General features: G+C 41.0%; 1 protein-coding gene across 1 annotated transcript in view; it reads right to left on the bottom strand.

Moving 5' to 3' along the window:
* LOC124605299 (MAPK regulated corepressor interacting protein 2-like) overlaps positions 1–21099 on the bottom strand; it is a 51510-nt gene that overhangs the window by 29160 nt on the left and 1251 nt on the right. Inside the window, exons 2-5 of the mRNA XM_047136879.1 lie at positions 7426–7596; positions 4546–4658; positions 4401–4463; positions 4268–4321 (exon numbers count right to left, since the gene is read on the bottom strand). Coding sequence (XP_046992835.1) covers positions 4268–4321; positions 4401–4463; positions 4546–4658; positions 7426–7596 — 401 coding nt within the window. The remainder of the gene's footprint in view (positions 1–4267; positions 4322–4400; positions 4464–4545; positions 4659–7425; positions 7597–21099) is intronic.

Here is a 21099-nt window from a genome sequence, read left to right as displayed (position 1 = left end):
GAAGATGAAGAAATTGATGAAATGTATGATGAGATAAGAGAAATTACTCAGGTAGTGAAGGGAGACGAAAATTTAATAGTCATGGGTGACTGGAATTCGAGAGTCGGAAAAGGGAGAGAAGGAAACATAGTAGGTAAATATGGATTGGGGGTAAGAAATGAAAGAGGAAGCCGTCTGGTAGAATTTTGCACAGAGAATAACTTAATCATAGCTAACACTTGGTTCAAGAATCATAAAAGAAGGCTGTATACATGGAAGAGTCCTGGAGATACTAGAAGATATTAGATAGATTATATAATGGTAAGACAGAGAGTTAGGAACCAGGTTTTAAATTGTAAGACATTTCAAGGGGCAGATGTGGACTCTGACCACAATCTATTGGTTATGAAATGTAGATTAGAACTGAAGAAACTGCAAAAAGGTGGGAATTTAAGGAGATGGGACCTGGATAAACTGACTAAACCAGAGGTTGTACAGAGTTTCAGGGAGAGCATAAGGGAACAATTGTCACAAATGGGGGAAAGAAATACAGTAGAAGAAGAATGGGTAGCTCTGAGGGATGAAGTAGTGAAGGCAGCAGAGGATCAAGTAGGTAAAAAGACGAGGGCTAGTAGAAATCCTTGGGTAACAGAAGAAATACTGAATTTAACTGACGAAAGGAGAAAATATAAAAATGCAGTAAATGAAGCAGGCAAAAAGGAATACAAATGTCTCAAAAATGAGATCAACAGGAAATCCAAAATGGCTAAGCAGTGATGGCTAGAGGACAAATGTAAAGATGTAGAGGCTTATCTCACAAGGAGTAAGATAGATACTGCCTACAGGAAAATTAAAGAGACCTTTGGAGAAAAGAGAACCACTTGTATGAATATCCAGAGCTCAGATGGAAATCCAGTTCTAAGCAAAGAAGGGAAAGCAGAAAGGTGGAAGGAGTATATAGAGGGTCTATACAAGGGTGAAGTTCTTGAGGACAGTATTACAGAAATGGAAGAGAATGAAGATTAAATAGGAGATATGACACTGCGTGAAGAGTATGACAGAGCACTGAAAGACCTAAGTCGAAACAAGGCCCCGAGAGTACACAACATTCCTTTAGAACTACTGACAACCTTGGGAGAGCTAGGCCTAACAAAACTCTACCATCTAGTGAGCACAATGTATGACACAGGCGAAATACCCTCAGACTTGAGAAGAATATAATAATTCCAATCCCAAAGAAATCAGGTGTTGACAGATGTGAAAATTACCAAACTATCAGTTTAATAAGCCATGGCTGCAAAATACTAATGCGAATTCTTACAGACGAATGGAAAAACTTGTAGAAGCCGACATAGGGGAAGATCAGTTTGGATTCCATGGAAATATTGGAACACGTGAGGCAATACTGAGTCTATGACTTATCTTAGAAGAAAGATTAAGGAAAGGCAAACCTACGTTTCTAGCATTTGTACACTTAGAGAAAGCTTTTGACAATGTTGACTGGAATACTCTCTTCCAAATTCTGAAGGTGGCAGGGGTAAAATACAGGGAGCGAAAGGCTATTTACAATTTGTATAGAAACCACATGGCAGTTAGAAGAGTTGAGGGACATGAAAGGGAAGCAGGGGTTGGGAAGGGAGTGAGACAGGGCTGTAGCCTCTCCCCAATGTTATTCAATCTGTATATTGAGCAAGCAGTAAAGGGAACAAAAGAAAAATTCAGAGTAGGTATTAAAATCCATGGAGAAGAAATAAAAACTTTGAGGTTCGCTGATGACATTGTAATTCTGTCAGAGACAGCAAAGGACTTGGAAGAGCAGTTGAATGGAATGGACAGTGTCTTGAAAGGAGGATATAAGATGAACACCAACAAAAGCAAAATGAGGATAATGGAATGTAGTCGAATTAAGTCGGGTGATGCTGAGGGAATTAGATTAGGAAATGAGACACTTAAAGTAGTAAAGGGGTTTTGCTATTTTGGGAGCAAAATAACTGATGATGGTCGAAGTAGAGAGGATATAAAATGTAGACTGGCAATGCCAAGGAGAGCGTTTCTGAAGAAGAGAAGTTTGTTAACATCGAGTATAGATTTAAGTGTCAGGAAGTCGTTTCTGAAAGTATTTGTATGGAGTGTAGCCATGTATGGAAGTGAAACATGGACGATTAACAGTTTGGACAAGATGAGAATAGAAGCTTTCAAAATGTGGTTCTACAGAAGAATGCTGAAGATTAGATGGGTAGATCACATAACTAATAAGGAGGTATTGAATAGAATTGGGGAGAAGAGGGGTTTGTGGCACAACTTGACAAGAAGAAGGGACTGGTTGGTAGGACATGTTCTGAGGCATCAAGGGATCACAAATTTAGCATTGGAGGGCAGCGTGGAGGGTAAAAATCGTAGAGGGAGACCAAGAGATGAATACACTAAGCAGATTCAGAAGGATGTAGGTTGCAGTAAGTACTGGGAGATGAAGAAGCTTGCACAGGATAGAGTAGCATGGAGAGCTGCATCAAACCAGTCTCAGGCCTAAAGACAACAACAACAACAACAGTAGAAAGGATGGGAACTGCACAATAGCATTCTCAAAATTTACTGGATTGCAACACACAAAAAAGGAACCCTTACCAAATCCAAAAAAAAATTATGAACATACATCATTAGACACCCATGAAAGTCATCTACTTATCTAGATTCAAGGACAAAATTTCTCTTGGCACCATCAAAGTAGGAGTGAGCATTGTAAAGGTGTGTGACAAAAACTAGTGTACTGGGGAGAGGTTTCTGCTGTTACAGATGTAGGTATCTGCTAACAATACGCAATGAAGCGCCAAAGAAACTGGTATACGCATGGATATTCAAATACAGAGATATGTAAACAGACAGAATACAGTTCAAACAAATTTCGGGCTTGCAGCCAGTCGTCGTTCAATACTTCACACGATATTTCAACTGGGCACCTGAAGATGACTGGCAGGTGCCCAGTTGAAATATCGTGCGAAGTATTGAACGACGACCGGCTGCAAGCCCGAAATTTGTTTGAACAGTCAATTCGCTGGGAAAATTTTAAAATTCACATCAGACAGAATACAGCACTGCAGTTGGCAACACCTATATAAGACAAGTGTCTGGTGCAGTTGTTAGATTGGTTACTGCTTCTACAATGGCAGGTTATCAAGATTTAAGTGAGTTTGAACACTGTGTTATAGTTTGCACACGAGCTATGGGACACAGCATCTCCAAGGTAGCGATGAAGTGGGGATTTTCTCATATGACCATTTCACAAATGTACTGTGAAAATCAGGAATCTGCTAAAATATCAAATTTCTGACACTGATGTGATCAAAAAAATATCCTGCAAGAACGGGACTAATGATGACTGAAGAGAATCTTTCAGTGTGACACAAGTGCAACTCTTCCACAAATTGCTGCAGATTTCAATGCTGGGCCATCAACAAGTGTCAGCATATGAACCATTCAATGAGCCCATCACCAATACATAGCCAAAGGTCCACTTGTGTACCATTGATGACTGCATAACGACAAAGCTTTATGCCTCACCTGGGCTCGCCAACACCGACATTGGACTGCTGAGGACTGGAAACATGTTACATGGTCGGACGAGTCTCATTTCAAATTGTATCGAACAGACAGACAAGTACGGGTATGGAGATAACCTCATGAATCCATGGACCCTGCATATCAGCAGGGGACTTTTCAAGCTTATGGAGACCGTGTGAAGGTGTGGGAGGGGGGAGGGGGGTGCAGTTGGAGTGATATGTGACCCTGATATGTCTAGATACAACTCTGACAGGTGACAAGTACATAAGCATCCATTCATGTCCATTGTGCATTCCGATAGACTTGGGCAATTCCAGCAAGACACTGCAAAACCCCACGTGTCCAGAATTGCTACAGAGTGACTCCAGGAACATTCTCCCGAGTTTAAACACTTCCGTTGGCCACCAAACTTCCCAGACATGAACATCATTGAGCATATCTGGGATGCTTTGCAACATGCTGTTCAGAAGAAATCTCCACCCCCCTCATACTCTAACAGATTTAGGACAGCCCTGCAGGATTCATAGTGTCAATTCCCTCCAGCACTACTTCACACATTAGGTGAGTCCATGCCACGTCATGTTACGGAACTTCTGCATGGTCAGGGTATACCAGTTTCTTTGGCTCTTCAGTGTATGTTTGTAAAAAATTAATCTGTAACAGAAGATACATAACAGGTTTCTTCAAAGCTGTAGTTTTCCTTTTTATTTATTAGCTACATTTATCATACCTTTCAACTGAGGATTTGTATCTTGTTCTGCATAATAAAGAACACAAGGACCTCCTAAAACATAAAACATCAAAAGCTGTAAGAAAAGTAGCTCTCACACAGTTATGTAAACACCAATTCAGAATTCAGTTACCTTTCCCATTTTCAGATCCATTTTGACTAAAGTTTTCTAGTTCTCTTGTGACTTTGTTCCACGCTACAACAGAAATGTAAAATCGGGTGAAACTGACATGATGTACAATAAACTATAAGTAATACTGAATCATAAACAGACTTACAGTCACATATGTATTTAATTAAATCATCGTGTTGTGGAGTAGTTATATCTGGCTGCATTCGCTGACTATTTGGTCTCTTCCCATTCAGTGACTGCATCTGAGGTCTTGGTAAACTGGAAAGCAGTTTTATATTACTTAATACTATGTACAGAAAGCATTACAGCAAAGAACAATAAATAAATGTGAGTCAGTGAGGGTGGGGGAGATATCACACACTATAATCTGTGTCTACTGAAAGAGGCAATTTCATAAGCTCAAAAAGCTCAGAAGTAGCATTTGACTTCGGATTAAACAGTATGTATACTTCATTTCTTCAATAAGATAACTACTTCTGTTTTCTCGTACCACTGTTTGTATTTCATTAGGATTTTACTTAATCATATTAATAAACATTTACTTTACCTATTCTAATATTCTGCATGACCTGCATAACCAGAAAAGTTTCAGGAAGAAGAAGATTCTAATGTTCATAAAAAGTCTACCAATCCGGACACACTGAGGCACAAAAAGTTATCCTATATCCCACTAACGACTCACAGTATTACAAAAATAACTTTGATCGGAGAAATGCAGAGCGTTGAGATGTAAATTGTCTGGAACAGCTATGCATATCTATAATAACTATAGGCCTAAAACTAGACAACACGAGGTACTAAAGGTTACAAATGATGTTAAAAGACTCTCTAAATTAGAAATCAGCTATCACGACACTAGCTACAGTGACCACATGCCTTTACGATTCATTTTCATTTCCTGTACTATAATGATTTAAGAATGCTAGGAGAAGAACATGTGACTATCTTCTCATACTATAAGGCAAACCAATACGTAAGATTACGATTTTAATCAAAACATGATTAAAAACAGTTATTTCTTGAAAACACACAAATCATCATAAAAGGCACTGAGAATGGCAAAACTGATTGTGTATCTTTCCTATGTGCCTTTTTGTTTTGTTTTGTAATATTTTTGAAATTTGTTTACTTTCCAACAATTTGTGGTAAAACATTATTCCTTTCAATTCAGTGAAATATTTTTGAAATTTGTTTACCTTCTATCACCTTGTTATAAAATATGAGTGTGTTCGGTTCAATAAAATGTTACCAAAATCGCTTAGTTTAAATCACTGTTCAGCTGTTTCATTTGCAAAACTGACACCAGTCATAAAAAAACAGAGTTTGACAACAGTGAATACAAATAAATAGCAAATTACAGTAAATGGCTCTAAAATACTTCGAGAACTCCAGTACACAATGGAAAGACTGAGTCATAAAAAATTTTCATTCAAGTTTGAAAATATGAGGTTTAGAATTCAGATTTTTCAGGTCTGCTAGAAGTCTACTGAAAATTAAACCTGCAGGATAGTGTACACATTCCCGTTCAGTTGTTAAAGTAGTGCTGTCGATAATAGTTCCCTGCTGAGTGTGTACAGAGTGAGTATTGCAGTTCCTCCTTAATGAATTCATATTATTAACCATAAATACCTAATGGGTATATGTGTACAGGAATGGCTGAGTTAGCATTTCGAGGCACTTCAAAATCAATTTGCATGAACTTCACAAACTGACACCAAGAATCATTTGGGTATAATAGAGTGAAAGTAAATAATATAAACAAGCTTCTACATTTCTGTGAAAGTGGAGACTATTTCTTTAGTGAAAATATCAACATTACGCTTCTGTACCAGATGCTGAATGTGATACTTTCAGGAATTCCATCTGTCCTCGGTCATACAAATTTAAACATTTGGCTTTAGTGGTTATTTGATTACTGGCATTGTACAGGGTGTACATAAAGTCCAGGAACACTTTCAATTATTTATTGCACAAGAACTAAACATTGTACAGATGTCAAACATATAGCATTTTGAAGAGAAACTCTGAAAGCTTTGCATGGCTTTGTCAACTGTGGCAGTCTCTTCCCGTATTCTCCCCATGAGCTCTGCCACAATGCGTGGTAGAGGTGGTACATACACCAGATCTTTAATGTGTCCCCACAGAAAAAAGTCACACAGAGTGAGATCTGATGATGGGGGACGCCATTTCATGAAATAGCTGTCCCCTTCTGTAGCACCATCGGTGAGACAGCTCTGTGTTCAGGTACCCATGAACTTCACGTTGTAAATGGGGTGGAGCCCAATCCTGCTGAAAGATGAATGGTGAGTCCCATTGCATTTGAGGCATCAGCCATTGCTGCAACATGTCCAAGTAGGAACATCCAGTGACTGAGCTCTCGGCGAAGAAGAATGGCCCACACAGTTTTCGACATGACAAGGCACAAAAAACATTCACCTTTTGGGATCACACTCATATTAAATGCATTCGTGTGGATGCTTTGTACCTCATATTCGACAATTATGCCTGTTCACTTTCCCATTAGTGTGAAAAGTGGCTTTGTTGCTAAAAATTAAGTGATCAACAATGCCATCCCCATTCTCATTCAATTGTTGCAACTGCGAACAAAACTCAAAATGCCTGTCTTTGTCATCATGTTGCCAGTGCTAAATGGCCTTCCTTGTTGGTAGCTTCTTACTGTACTTGGTTCTAAACATCCGTTGAACAGCTGTAGTACACTTGTTTTTGCCGAACTCCAACACATAGAAAGCTCGCTCCGCACCTGAACTTGCCATGTTTGCGACTAGTACTGACTATTGACAAATTATCAAATTACAATGTGGCAGTATACATGAAAAAAAAATTTTTTTTAAATAAATAAATAAACCATTTCAGGGTTTCTCTTCAAATGACTTATGTATGATATCTGTACAATGTTTGGTTCTTGTACAATAAATAATTGAAAGTGTTCCCAGACTTTATGTACACCCGTATTCACCAGTGAATTGGGTGTGAACAATGCATCTTTTAGTTTGATGTGACTTACTTGAAGTTAACAAGGGTTCTTTGGTTTCTCTTCTTCTTTGTATAGGTTGTCTTTCTAGTAAGATGTCCTGTGCTAAGAACTAAAACATCCAACTTGTCTTTCCGTTTCAATACTCCAACATCTACACTGCTTTCTTCCGTCACATCCTTCTGAAGTTTCTTGTTCAGCACACTGGAGGGATTTAACTTTAATTTAGCTCACAATGTTTCATTTAAGAGAGAGAGAGAGAGAGAGAGAGAGAGAGAGAGGGGGGGGGGGGGGAGGGGGGAGGGGGGGAGGGAAAGGGGGGAGCGTGTGTGTGTGTGTGTGTGTGTGTGTGTGTGTGTGTGTGTGTGTAGAGGGAGAGATATTTTTCTTAGCTGAAGTAAATACACTCCTGGAAATTGAAATAAGAACACCGTGAATTCATTGTCCCAGGAAGGGGAAACTTTATTGACACATTCCTGGGGTCAGATACATCACATGATCACACTGACAGAACCACAGGCACATAGACACAGGCAACAGAGCATGCACAATGTCGGCACTAGTACAGTGTATATCCACCTTTCGCAGCAATGCAGGCTCCTATTCTCCCATGGAGACGATCGTAGAGATGCTGGATGTAGTCCTGTGGAACGGCTTGCCATGCCATTTTCACCTGGCGCCTCAGTTGGACCAGCGTTCGTGCTGGACGTGCAGACCGCGTGAGACGACGCTTCATCCAGTCCCAAACATGCTCAATGGGGGACAGATCCAGAGATCTTGCTGGCCAGTGTAGTTGACTTACACCTTCTAGAGCACGTTGGGTGGCACGGGATACATGCGGACGTGCATTGTCCTGTTGGAACAGCAAGTTCCCTTGCCGGTCTAGGAATGGTAGAACGATGGGTTCGATGACGGTTTGGATGTACCGTGCACTATTCAGTGTCCCCTCGACGATCACCAGTGGTGTACGGCCAGTGTAGGAGATCGCTCCCCACACCATGATGCCGGGTGTTGGCCCGTGTGCCTCGGTCGTATGCAGTCCTGATTGTGGCGCTCACCTGCACGGCGCCAAACACGCATACGACCATCATTGGCACCAAGGCAGAAGCGACTCTCATCGCTGAAGACGACACGTCTCCATTCGTCCCTCCATTCACGCCTGTCGCGACACCACTGGAGGCGGGCTGCACGATGTTGGGGCGTGAGCGGAAGACGGCCTAACGGTGTGCGGGACCGTAGCCCAGCTTCATGGAGACGGTTGCGAATGGTCCTCGCCGATACCCCAGGAGCAACAGTGTCCCTAATTTGCTGGGAAGTGGCGGTGCGGTCCCCTACGGCACTGCGTAGGATCCTACGGTCTTGGCGTGCATCCGTGCGTCGCTGCGGTCCGGTCCCAGGTCGACGGGCACGTGCACCTTCCGCCGACCACTGGCGACAACATCGATGTACTGTGGAGACCTCACGCCCCACGTGTTGAGCAATTCGGCGGTACGTCCACGCGGCCTCCCGCATGCCCACTATACGCCCTCGCTCAAAGTCCGTCAACTGCACATACGGTTCACGTCCACGCTGTCGCGGCATGCTACCAGTGTTAAAGACTGCGATGGAGCTCCGTATGCCACGGCAAACTGGCTGACACTGACGGCGGCGGTGCACAAATGCTGCGCAGCTAGCGCCATTCAACGGCCAACACCGCGGTTCCTGGTGTGTCCGCTGTGCCGTGCGTGTGATCATTGCTTGTACAGCCCTCTCGCAGTGTCTGGAGCAAGTATGGTGGGTCTGACACACCGGTGTCAATGTGTTCTTTTTTCCATTTCCAGGAGTGTATGTAAAATTTGTGTGTATTCCTCAAGATCACAAAATTACACGATTTCACTCTCAAAGCTGTGACACTTGGTCAAAATATTGTCTGGTCCATCTTTTCTAGAGCACAATAGTTTCACCAATATTTTTTTCACTATTCTTTATTATAAATGAAGTGCATAGTTTGGGGAAAAAAGAATTGTCACGTCCCTGTCATTTTTAAGAGGGAAAATTGGTTTAGTTAGTAACATGATTCAGTCAAATTAAACTGAATTCCTGGTAAATCTTCTGAGTGTACTGGCCCTTCCAAATGTATTCATCTCTTCGTAACTTATATTGAATTGACATATCACCTCTTTAATTATTTTTTCAATTATTTCTGATTAAATACCTGTATGTGCACCAAAATCAAACATACAACATACACATTCGTCACAACTCTTAATACCCACAGGCTCCATAAGATAGCTTATGGTAACATCCAATTTAAAGCAGATCAATCACCAAATTCAGTAACAGTTTTTGGTAGTTATGTGGTGCTGTCATAGTTTTACAATATCCATCATAAGGATCAAGTTCAAAATCACGGGCCAAAACTCTTCTACTGGGCTGTCATTGTACTTCACTGAAATGTGAAAATTTAATTTCCTTTGCTTATTAAAATTTGAAATGACATATCTATATAAATTTTTAATTGGTCAGTTCATCCTATGGTAACTCTCCTAAGAATCGTTTTCCTTCCCATGCACTGTAATCTCCAACATCTTATCAATGTTTTCTTCTTTGCTGACTTATACCTCATATATGCACCTGAAATTACTTGAAATCTGCTCCCCAGATCACTAACACTGATTAAAACAGTGATTAAAATCATTAGTCACTTACTTCATACCACCCTCTTAATTCTTCTTTTACAATGAGCACATCATGTGACAAGAGAAAAGTGTACAGAGGCATGACTTTCACTACAAAAGGAACACAGTTCACTTGCGGTGGCACAAAGATCTCACAATGCATATGTAGATAAAGAGGAGTTACCTATACCAGTTTTATGTAGCTACATCTATACTCTGAAAACAACTATGATGAGCATGGCAGAGTAAATATCCTGGTGTATCCTGCAATGGTTTTAAGGTTATTGCTGTACAGCCCTCCAAAAAGTAGTTGCATGTGTTCAGATCTGGAGAAAATGGGAGCCAATCAAGGGCCATTTGAATGGCCTCTGGGTGCCCCAGAGGCAGAATGCAGTCCACAAAGTGCTCCTCCTGGAAATCAAACATTCTCCCGCTTCAATGGGATCGAGCTTCATCTTGCATGAACCACATCTTGTCGAAATCAGTCACTTTGGATAATGGGGATGAAATCATCTTCCAAAACCTTCATGTACCATTTGATAGTCACCATGCCATCAAGGAATGTCACACTGACTATTCCATGACTGGACACTGCACAGCACACAGTCACTCATTGAGGGTGAAGATTTCAATAGCAAAATGCGGATTCTCAGTCCACCAAATGCACCAATTTTGCTAATTGATGAATCCGTCCGAATGAAAGAGGGCTTCGTCACTAAACCAAAAAATCATATTCACATCAAAGTCATGGTCAATTCAGTGGACAACAGTGTTGAGTGAAACATAACCACTGTTCCATGGCCCCATAACCACTGTTCCATGGCCCTGGGGCTTAATGGCTGATGGGTTTGAATTTTGTATGGGAAGAGATGCAGGTCTTCAACAACAGGGACTCCTGGTTGATTTCCACCTGCTGTGCAGCTTGTCTGATTCATTTCCTGGGGCTGGTTTGAAACCTAACTCGTCTTCGATGTTTTCAGGTGTTTTCATCCTTTTTGGACAATCAACATTGCCATCACTGTCATCATCAACACTATCCGTTCTCTCAAACTTTAAAATCAAATTCTTGATTGTTAGCACACTTGGACCGGTTGTCTTCAGCTTGAACTCAGATGCAAACTTCCTTTGAGCCACAGTTGGGCTGTTATGGCTCACATAGTAGGCCTTCACAAGCGTTGTACACTCAGGCACACTGTACTGTGACCTTTCAGATGCAAATGGTTGACAACAACAAGATGCGTGCACACACGCATAATAATTCCTATCACACCCCACGGCCAACCATACAGTTTGAACGTCCTAACTCAAACTGTTCAGAAGTTATGATGATTTTATTTAATAGGGTTCAATAATTGCCACCTTGTATGAAGAGCAAGGATCCCAATGCATTTCTATGGTGTTTTTCTGCAGCTGTCAATAAGTCTCCATCGAAGATAATATGAGTAGTTTTCTCTACATTTAATTCCTCGATCCAGTCAAAAATTTTGATATCCTTTATGGTTGTACTTTCATTAATAAGCACTGATTTCTTGGACCGGTGGCTCTGAGGATGTCATGTGAGAAGAGCGCAAGTTGGGTTTTGCACAGCGATTTATTCAGTTATTTTTACTGATGAGTAATACTTTGGATTTGATGTCCTTATCATAACAGTTGCAGGATATTACGCCTGTTGTAAAGAATGGCACACAAAGAATTATATAACTTCAATAAAGTATCTGATACCAAAGATGATGCCTTTCCACTTCTGCCTACAGTGCTCAAAACAAGAGAGTATGTTTTTTAACCAGGGAATAGGTCAAATTCAACCAAAGCAACAATAATTACTGTTCATTAATTTGTAGTGTGGCCAACTTTAACAGTCAACAAATGTTTAAACCAGTCTGGCATGAAATAAGAAACCCACCGTTTATTGCAACAACAAGTGAACTGCGTATTATTGTTATGTTGGCCAGGTCGATAAGTAGCCAGGCACGGGGCCTGTTTCAGCATAGTCTTCAATTTCTGGAAAGCCGCATCACATGACGCGGACCAGTGAAAAGGCATGTTTTTATGCAACAGGCGATGCAACGTCTGAGCCACCGAAGCAGCAAACGGTAAAAACTTGTGATAGTATGCTATTTTCCCCAAGAAGGCCTGCAGTTCCTTAACAGATGTAGGGCAAGGAAGGGAATTGATCGCAGTGATCGGACGAATACTATCTCGAGAGAGTTGAAACCCCAAGTATGTGATAGATGCCTGAAAAAATTTTGATTTCTGAAGATTACACTTAAGACTGGCAGTCTGTAAGACACGAAAAAGTGTGTGGAGATTTTGAAGATGTTCGTCAGTGGTGGAGCCAGTGACAACGTCATCCTGGTAATTTATACACCCAGGGACAGTGAGCAAATAATTGTTCCAAGAAGCGCTGAAAGAGAGCAGGGGCGCTGGCAACCTCGAATGGCAATCGTTGGTATTGATAGAGGCCGAAAGGCATGTTAAGGACCAGAAACTGTCGGGAAGCAGCGTCGAGAGGAAGTTGATGATAAGCTTCTGACAGGTCAAGTTTAGAAAAATACTGGCCTCCAGCAAGTTTAGTGAACAATTCTTCAGGTCGAGGCATAGGGTAAATGTCGATAAGGCATTGAGCATTTAAAGTGGCTTTGAAATCGCCACAGAGACGAATATCACCATTTGGCTTAGCAATGACGACAACAGGACAGGACCACTCACTGGAAGTGACAGGAAGCAAGACCCCTGAAGCAGTGAGACAATCCAGCTCCCGTTTGACCTGATCACGAAGGGCCACAGGAATGGGCTGAGTACGAAAAAACTTAGGCCGAGCAGTGGGTTTGAGCGTGATATGAGCTTCAAAGTCATTTGCACGGCCTAACCCAGGAGAAAAAAAGGGACAAAAATGTCATCGACAAGGAATCCAATTGAGCATAAGGAAGAGCATCAGAGACGATATTGACAGAGTCATCTATGGAGAACCCAAAAATGTGAAAGGCATCGAAACCAAAAAGATTCTCCACGTTACTATGGTCGACCACAAATATGGGAACAGTGCAAACGACAGATTTGTAAGATACCTCAGCATCAAATTGTCCCAAGAGAGAAATCTTCTGAACCAGTATCCACCTGCATGCGAACATCTCGACCAAGTATTTGGACAGTGAGGAATAACTTCCCTGAAAGGGAAGAAGTACAATTGACAGACAACACAGAATCAGAATCAGAATCAGCGTAATGTTCATGAACATCATGTATGCAGTCGGATTTGCAAACAGATGACACATGACCCTTTTTTTTTGCATTTGTGACACACGGCCCAATGTTGTGGACAATCTTCTCGTGAATGTTTCGTAAAACACCGCGGACATGAAGGAAGTTGCCGTGGGTTTTGCTGCAGTTTCTTAGAGGTTTGTTTACGGTTAGGCTGAGGCTGCGCTTGAGAGCATACTGCAGCCACGTCGGCCAGTGGGGACATGCCACACGCTTCGTCAACATTGCACAGAGGTTGTATTTCCCCGACGTCGCCCCATGCCTCTATTTGCGCTCCAGCGGCGCGACAAATTTCAAAAGACTAAGCAATGGATAGGACTTCATCTAGAGTCGGATTTGCCAACTGAAGGGCACGTTGCCTAACTTCTTTGTTGGGCGCCAATCGGATAATAGCATCCTGTACCATGGAATCGGCGTAGGATTCTCTGTGAACTTCAGTAACAAATTGACACTTTCTACTGAGGCCATGAAGTTCAGCAGCCCAAGTGCGATGGGATTGATTCGGTTGTTTTTGACAACGATAAAAGGCAACACGAGAGGCTACCACATGCGTTTGCTTTTGAAAATAGATGGACAGAAGTGAGCACATTTCAGCAAAGGACAAAGACGCAGGATCTTTCAAAGGAGCCAATTGCGACAACAACCGATACATTTGAGGTGAAATCCATGAAAGGAACAAAGACATACATGTTTGTTCGTCCGCAACATGAAATGCCCAAAAGAGCTGTCGAAGACGTTTTTCGTAATCAGACCAGCCTTCCGCCGTCTCGTCGTAAGGAGGAAAAGGAGGTAGAGACAACGACGAGAGACGCCCTGCATTTGACACTGCGACGAAATCACGAATTGCATTTGTGAGAAGCATTTGCTGTTTGATGAGACCTTGCAGTAGTTGTTCTAAAGTAGCCATGGAAACGTGGGTCAACGATGGAAAAGAAAAATCACTACCTCGTCACCAATTGTTATAACTTCAAGTTGAATAAATATATTTCAAGGAAGACGCAATACATGAAAGTCACAGATCAAGTAAACAGAGTAAGACGTGTGTACACTTTAACAGTCAAATCATAACTGAGTCCAAGTCTAGCAGCCGCTGGCTGGCTGGCCGCTTAGGTGGCACTGCTGCTGCATGGCTGGCAGACAGCACCGCATGTAGAGGACGCGTGTAACTGTGTGGCGGCACTTTGAAAGATCGACGAGTCACAACACTTATATCACTGCTAATGTAGCAGAAAAAAGGAGTACAAACGCAGTGAATACGTTAATGAAGCTATGTGTCAGTGTTGATTTCATTTCATGATGGAATATGTGGAACTCAGTACTGCAAAAACTTGTTATTAAAGCTGTTTTGTACATTAAATGTAGGGCTGTTTATCATTGTTACACAAAAGCTTACAAATAATCTGACTTTCTCGAAAATGTAAACGAGTAGTAGGCCAAACATGTAACAATAAATATGGAGTTATCTCGACATTACTAGGTGAGATTTAACTTCTGGAACATGAATATGATGTGTTCTTGGGAATAAGTGAACCTGCAATATGTGACACAAATAGTCTTCATTCCAATTTAAAACAAAGTGGAATAACCAGCAGACCTACTGGGTACAATTTGAAACCAGCAATTGTTAGTGCCAATATTCTGTCAAACAATAATACTGCTGCCTCCCCCCCCCCCCCCCCCCTCTCTCTCTCTCTCTCTCTCTCTCTCTCTCTCTCTTTGCCACACAGGAGAAAAGACTGGAAAAATCTTCAGCTGCACAAAAATGGTTAGTGAAATTGATCTGATGAAATTACGTTTTCTTGGAAACATACAAGTCTCAACTTTATCTTCGATAAGAATAGAAGCTGAAGCAGGGGATTATAATTTGTGTCACAGCTGGGACTTGAACCTGGGTCTCCTGCTTACTAGGAACATGTGCTAACCACAACACCAATGCAGCACTGTGGCTACCGTAGCTCTACAGACTACACTTGTTTAATGCCCTCCCTAATACAAACTTCAACTCACACCTTCAGCCCATTTTCCCTTTTTTTAGATCATTAGTAATGCCAAGGCTCTCTGACATTGGAAGAGCACCCCAGTTTTGTATGCAATATGTTATTATCTGACATTCATGAGCATGGAAGTGCATCATTCTTAAAAGCTACATCTGCTAACTACAGCACATCAGCAGGAGTTAAACCAACTGTATGGTTTGAGAATTTTATCAGGGAAATAATTGAACTCTCCAGGGACTTGACTTTGAATGACTTAATGGTAGTTATTGCAGGTTTCAATGACATAACAGAAACAAAACATATTTCAAAATGAGTGTACAGGGATTAATTTCAAGAATGAGTCATATGAGTGTTAGAGTGTACAATACCTTACAGACATGACAAGTCAGGAACAAACTACATGATTCCAGAATGAGATTTTCACTCTGCAGCGGAGTGTGCGCTGATATGAAACTTGCTGGCAGATTAAAACTGTTCGAGTCTCGGTCGGGCACACAGTTTTAATCTGCCAGCAAGTTTCAAACTACATGATATTTAGGCTTAATTATATCATAATCGATCTAGTCCATGCATGGGCGAATATCACTGTAAGTAACATGAACCACCATTAACAAAGAGAAGACTTCACAAAAGATCGGATGCACCTTAACATAAGAGGAAAACAGAAAACATACAGAAGTATTGCTACTTCTGCAAGGTGCACATGACAAGGCGTATACTGGTAAAGACAGCTACCTCCCCAGTAAATTGCGAACATATGATGAAAACAGTTTTGGGGCATGCTGTTCAGATGATAACGAGAAGTGAAACCATTACCAAATCCACTTCACCACAGCAAAATAGAAAGACATCAAAAACAGCCCTTCACATATAAATTGTAAGTTGGCATCTACAGCCCATGTTCATCTGTTAAAAGTAAGTACCCAGTAAGTGAGTAAAAACAGCCAAGCTGTAAAGGCACGAAAAGCAAGTGCTCAGTCGGTGTATGAAAACCATCAAACTGTAAAATTAAAAAGAACAAGCACCCAGTGCACGTGTGAAGGCAAACAAGCTGCTGTACATGTGCCTCCAAAAAAAAAAAGGAGAAGTTCCAGAGTGGAGCAATGGTTTTTATGGCTGGCACCATGGAAATCACTTTGTCATCACCATCTGCATCCAACATGATCAACAAACTAGCCATACATGTAAGAACACAATCTGCAGGTAACAGAAGACTACTGGCAAAGTGACCAAATAGATGTGCTACTGTGCACAAATCCAGACCTACCACTTTGTGATGACAACTTACTATTTACAATGACAAACATCAGGTCTTTAAAAAATAAAACTGATGATGTCAGTGTTCTGTTAGGGATGAGCAAGCATATTACTTTATTTATTAATGAACACTTGTTACGTACTGCCAGGTTTTCACTTAGTACTGGATTATTGTAGATGAACACAGAACTATGGGAGCAGGAGGGAGGGGTGGGGATGCTCAATATATGTTAGTAGTGGGATAGACATTCATTACAGTGCCCTTTAGTGTCAATAATTACTGTATAGGTAATGCACTGGAGATGGCAGCAATGTTACTGCCCATGTTAAACTTGTACTTGTGCCAGTATACTGCACACCAGATAGTGATATTTAAGAATTTGCACAGGCTTTAAAGAAACCGATTGCACACTTTGAGAAATTTCAATTTTTGGTGACATTCAGTACATATTTCTGTACAGCGAAGGAGACCCTCCTAAACAACTTACAGTGGAAGGCCATGATTTTGGGATCATGGATTTACTTCAAACTTTGTACACCTTTGGTAGGCCATTAAAACAACATAATCTGCAAGTTGTAAGGTGCACTACTCTGGCAGTTCCAAGAAAATCACAAGAGAAGTTTTAGGTATCTATTATGAAATGAATGCATCTGTGCGTAGGTGACCGGACATTGGAGTTCATGGTGGTCAAGTGCTTAGCTTTTGAGCTTTATAACGCAAACGTACATGAGGTACAATTCGACTCCTGCTCAACCTTAACTTTTAATCCATTTTTTTTTTCTGTCAGTGGTCATATTATTTAATTTATATGACATTTGAGAGGTAATATGATTAAAGAAAACCATGTGTATTTGCATGAAGTTTTAGTGAAGTTCATGTTATTTGACTATTTACTATTTTTAATTAAGTTTAATTATTAGAACTAAGATATTTATAACTATTGACAAGTAAATGAAGAAATGTAAAGAGTTTTCCTGAGCATGTAAGCCTGTCATGATTTGCAAAATCCCTTACAAATGCAATCTGATAAGGTATCCAGAACTACTTTGCACTTCGATGCTTTGAGCTCCAAACACAGAGACTTGTAGTGATCAGATGTTGTTGCTCATGTAGCATGAATGAATAGTGTAGGGGCAATTTTTTTTTAATACGACAAAATTTACACTCATGCTACAAAAATGAAGGTTTGAACAGGATTTGAACCGTTGCCTCATATACTTTCTTCTTCTGACGCTCAAACACTAACCGGCTGGCTACCATGAACTCCAACGTCCAGCACCTATGTACAGATACATAAACCACATGATGAATGCATAAAACTTCTCTTCCAATTTTCTTAGAATTGCCAGAGTAGTGCACCTTACTACTTGCACATTACATTGTTTTAATGGCCTACTATGCGTGAACAAAGTTTGAAGTAAATCCATGACCCCAACATCATGGCCCCCCTTGTTAGTCTGCTTAATATACTACAGTCACATGATCTGTGCTCTATTAAGGATATCGCAAAAAGACAATCTACAGGCCCTGATAACGTAACTGCTAATTCTGAGACAAATCAAAACAAGAGGACCACCCTGTAGCTGACCACACTGCCCAACACGACTTCCTCCATTTCAATCACTGCTTCACAGCTTGTGCCACATGGATCCTTCCCACCAACACCAGCTTTTCTGAACTGCACATGTGGGAACACTCCCTGCAATATATCCTACGTTCCTGTAACTGTCCTGGCCTCAACCTCCGTTAGTCATTTTTCTCGTCCATTCTACCGTTTCCCTGTTCCCATTCCAGGACTAAACAGCCCTCATTCCACCAATGCACCCAGTCGTTTTACTTCTCTCCTTCTCCACTCCCCCCCCCCCCCCCCCACCTCTCCCCTGCCCTCTGTCTCACCTCCCGACTGCACCAAACTACCCAATCCTCTCTCCACCTTGTACTTGCTTGCTCCCCAGCAGCACTTCACCCACCCCCTAACCTGTTATCCCTCCTCCTCCCAGCCTCCTCCTTACCTCCACCCAGTTGCCCATCATGCACTGCTGCTGTTGCTCGCAGTGTGGCTTCAGCTGCCAGAGGCTGCAGTCGTGCGCGCGCGTGTGTGTGGTTTTTTTTTTTTTTTTTTGTGTCTATTTTCATTGTTGGCCGAAAGCTTATACTGTGACAGTATTTTCATTGCACCTAGCTGCTACTCAGCATCTCCATTGTATGGTGAGTAGAACTTTCCTTTTCATAACAGTGTTATCCATAGAATTCTGCTAGAAAAACACTACTGCTACAGTTGTAGAGGTTTACAGCTATTTTGATCAGATACTACCTGAGTGATAGAATACAAATTGTAAAGTTCAATAATATGTCATCAAATGTCTTGGATATAATGAGGGCATGCCACAGGGTTCTGCGTCTGGACCTTTACTCTTGATAATACATGTAAATGATTTCCCCACCACTGTGCTGTGTAAATCTACACTCTATGCTGATAATACCACTTCTGTTACAGCTGGGGAAAGACTTAGGAGCACTAAAGCAGGAAAGTACGGATCATCTTGGAGCAGCCAGTAAGTGGTTCCAAATCAATGAAATGCCTATTAATCATGAAAAGTGTTGGAAATACGGAAGCGTCCGATCTCGCCCATCTGCTTTGACCCATGACGTCACAAATATGGTGGAAACGACCATAAACCACAATTCCAGTATGGCGCATATAAAGTCGGTACGTACACATTATGAGGACGAAAATACATCGAAAAACAAACACACACACTTTCTACAAAAAGTCAAATGACAATAACAAGACAAGCGCGGGAAATTGGGTGTTTTTGGGTGGGGGCAAACTAAATATAAACAAATTTGGATACCCACCCCCATACAAAACCACAGAAAACGACGAAAAAAACCGACATCACAAAACTCCCCAAATACCACTAAACACAATATCATCTGGAATCGGACACTTCCCGTCACCTATATAGCTCAACAGCAGCTCACAATCCCATTAATTAGGATCAAACACTTCCCTTGGCCTATATAGCTCAAAAAAATCTCCCGATACCAATATCAACATACACAGCCACACACTGAGATCGAACACTTCCCGTGACCTGCGCACTGTTAATTTTATCCGTCATATCCATTCATGAACAAAACCAACAACCGATTAATGTCACTAAAATTACCACACGACGTGCAGCGAACAACACTAAATTAACCTTCACACAGAATCGTTAACTCACTGAAACGAACTCCACTACAAACACAGCCGACATTCGAACAATTCTGGATAATGAGCAAAAGCAAACTGAGCCCATTACACCACACAAACGAAAAACCTGACCATACCACCTGAGAGCACAACAAACCACAACATGACAACATCTACAAACACGCCACACTTGCAAACCAAACTCTGTGCCGTCATGACATCAAACACAACGTCAAAGCTGACACGTGGGATCGGACACTTCTGTCGACCCAAAGTGTTCGCTTCAGCTTATGTATTAAAGATAATGGCAATGACTATACTTCAGCTAAACTTCTTGGGATCCATCTTGACTCAAAGTTAACATGGAAGAGTCATACCGATTATACCTGTACTACGTTAGCATGTGTTACATGTTCGTTAGGTAAAATAAAGTCTGATGTTAGTGATAAGCTATTGCTCAATGCATACTACACCATTTTCCACATCCACTTGACATGTGCCATTTTGTTATATGGGAATACCACTGGAGTGAAAAAAGTTCTCATCTGGCAACAGAAGGCAATTATGTGCATCCACGGAGTCAGGAACAATGAGCCTTGTAGACTGTATTTCATAAAACAAAGTGTCAACAGTTATGTCTCTCTTTATACAAATTGTCTAATACAAACAAAAGAGAACAAACACAGTCACAAGCTGCGACCATCTTCCCATCAACTTAACACATGTCTAAAACAGCAGATTGATGTCACAATCGCTTGACATTAGAAAATTCAAGATAGTTACACATAATGGGGTTGCAACTATTTAACATGTTGCCAGTACAGGCACACTTTGTGTCACTGAGTTTGTTAAAAATACCTCACAGAAATGGCTTGCACAAAAGCATTTACACAATAGGAGAGTTTAAAATGTGCTCTAAAGATGACCTTAATTACTAATATAGGCTAGTTTCACTTGATTATATAAGTGAATATGTTTAATATATCATGTACTTTATAATGGACAATTTTGTTAATTGATAACCAAAATGAACTAAAATATCTTTTACACCGCGTATGTGTACTCCACAAAATAGAAAATTGATTGCATTTTTAATGCTTCACGATGAATAATAAATGAATAAAAATTTCCGATATATTTCTGAACAACATTCTGCACTCCTCAAGAACAGTAATCTCCATCTTTGTTAACAACAACTGGGGTGGAAGTGAGGATTGGGGAGGGAGCCAAGATGCAACACATGAACATATTGCTTAACAAAACCAAACATTACTTAGATTATTATTTAATTTGCTCCATTTACTATTTTACTAATACTCTCTAAAATAATACTTC

The sequence above is a fragment of the Schistocerca americana genome, chromosome 3 (assembly GCF_021461395.2).
Source record: "Schistocerca americana isolate TAMUIC-IGC-003095 chromosome 3, iqSchAmer2.1, whole genome shotgun sequence".
NCBI lineage: Eukaryota > Metazoa > Arthropoda > Insecta > Orthoptera > Acrididae > Schistocerca > Schistocerca americana.
This window is presented reverse-complemented; position numbering and strand designations above follow the sequence as displayed.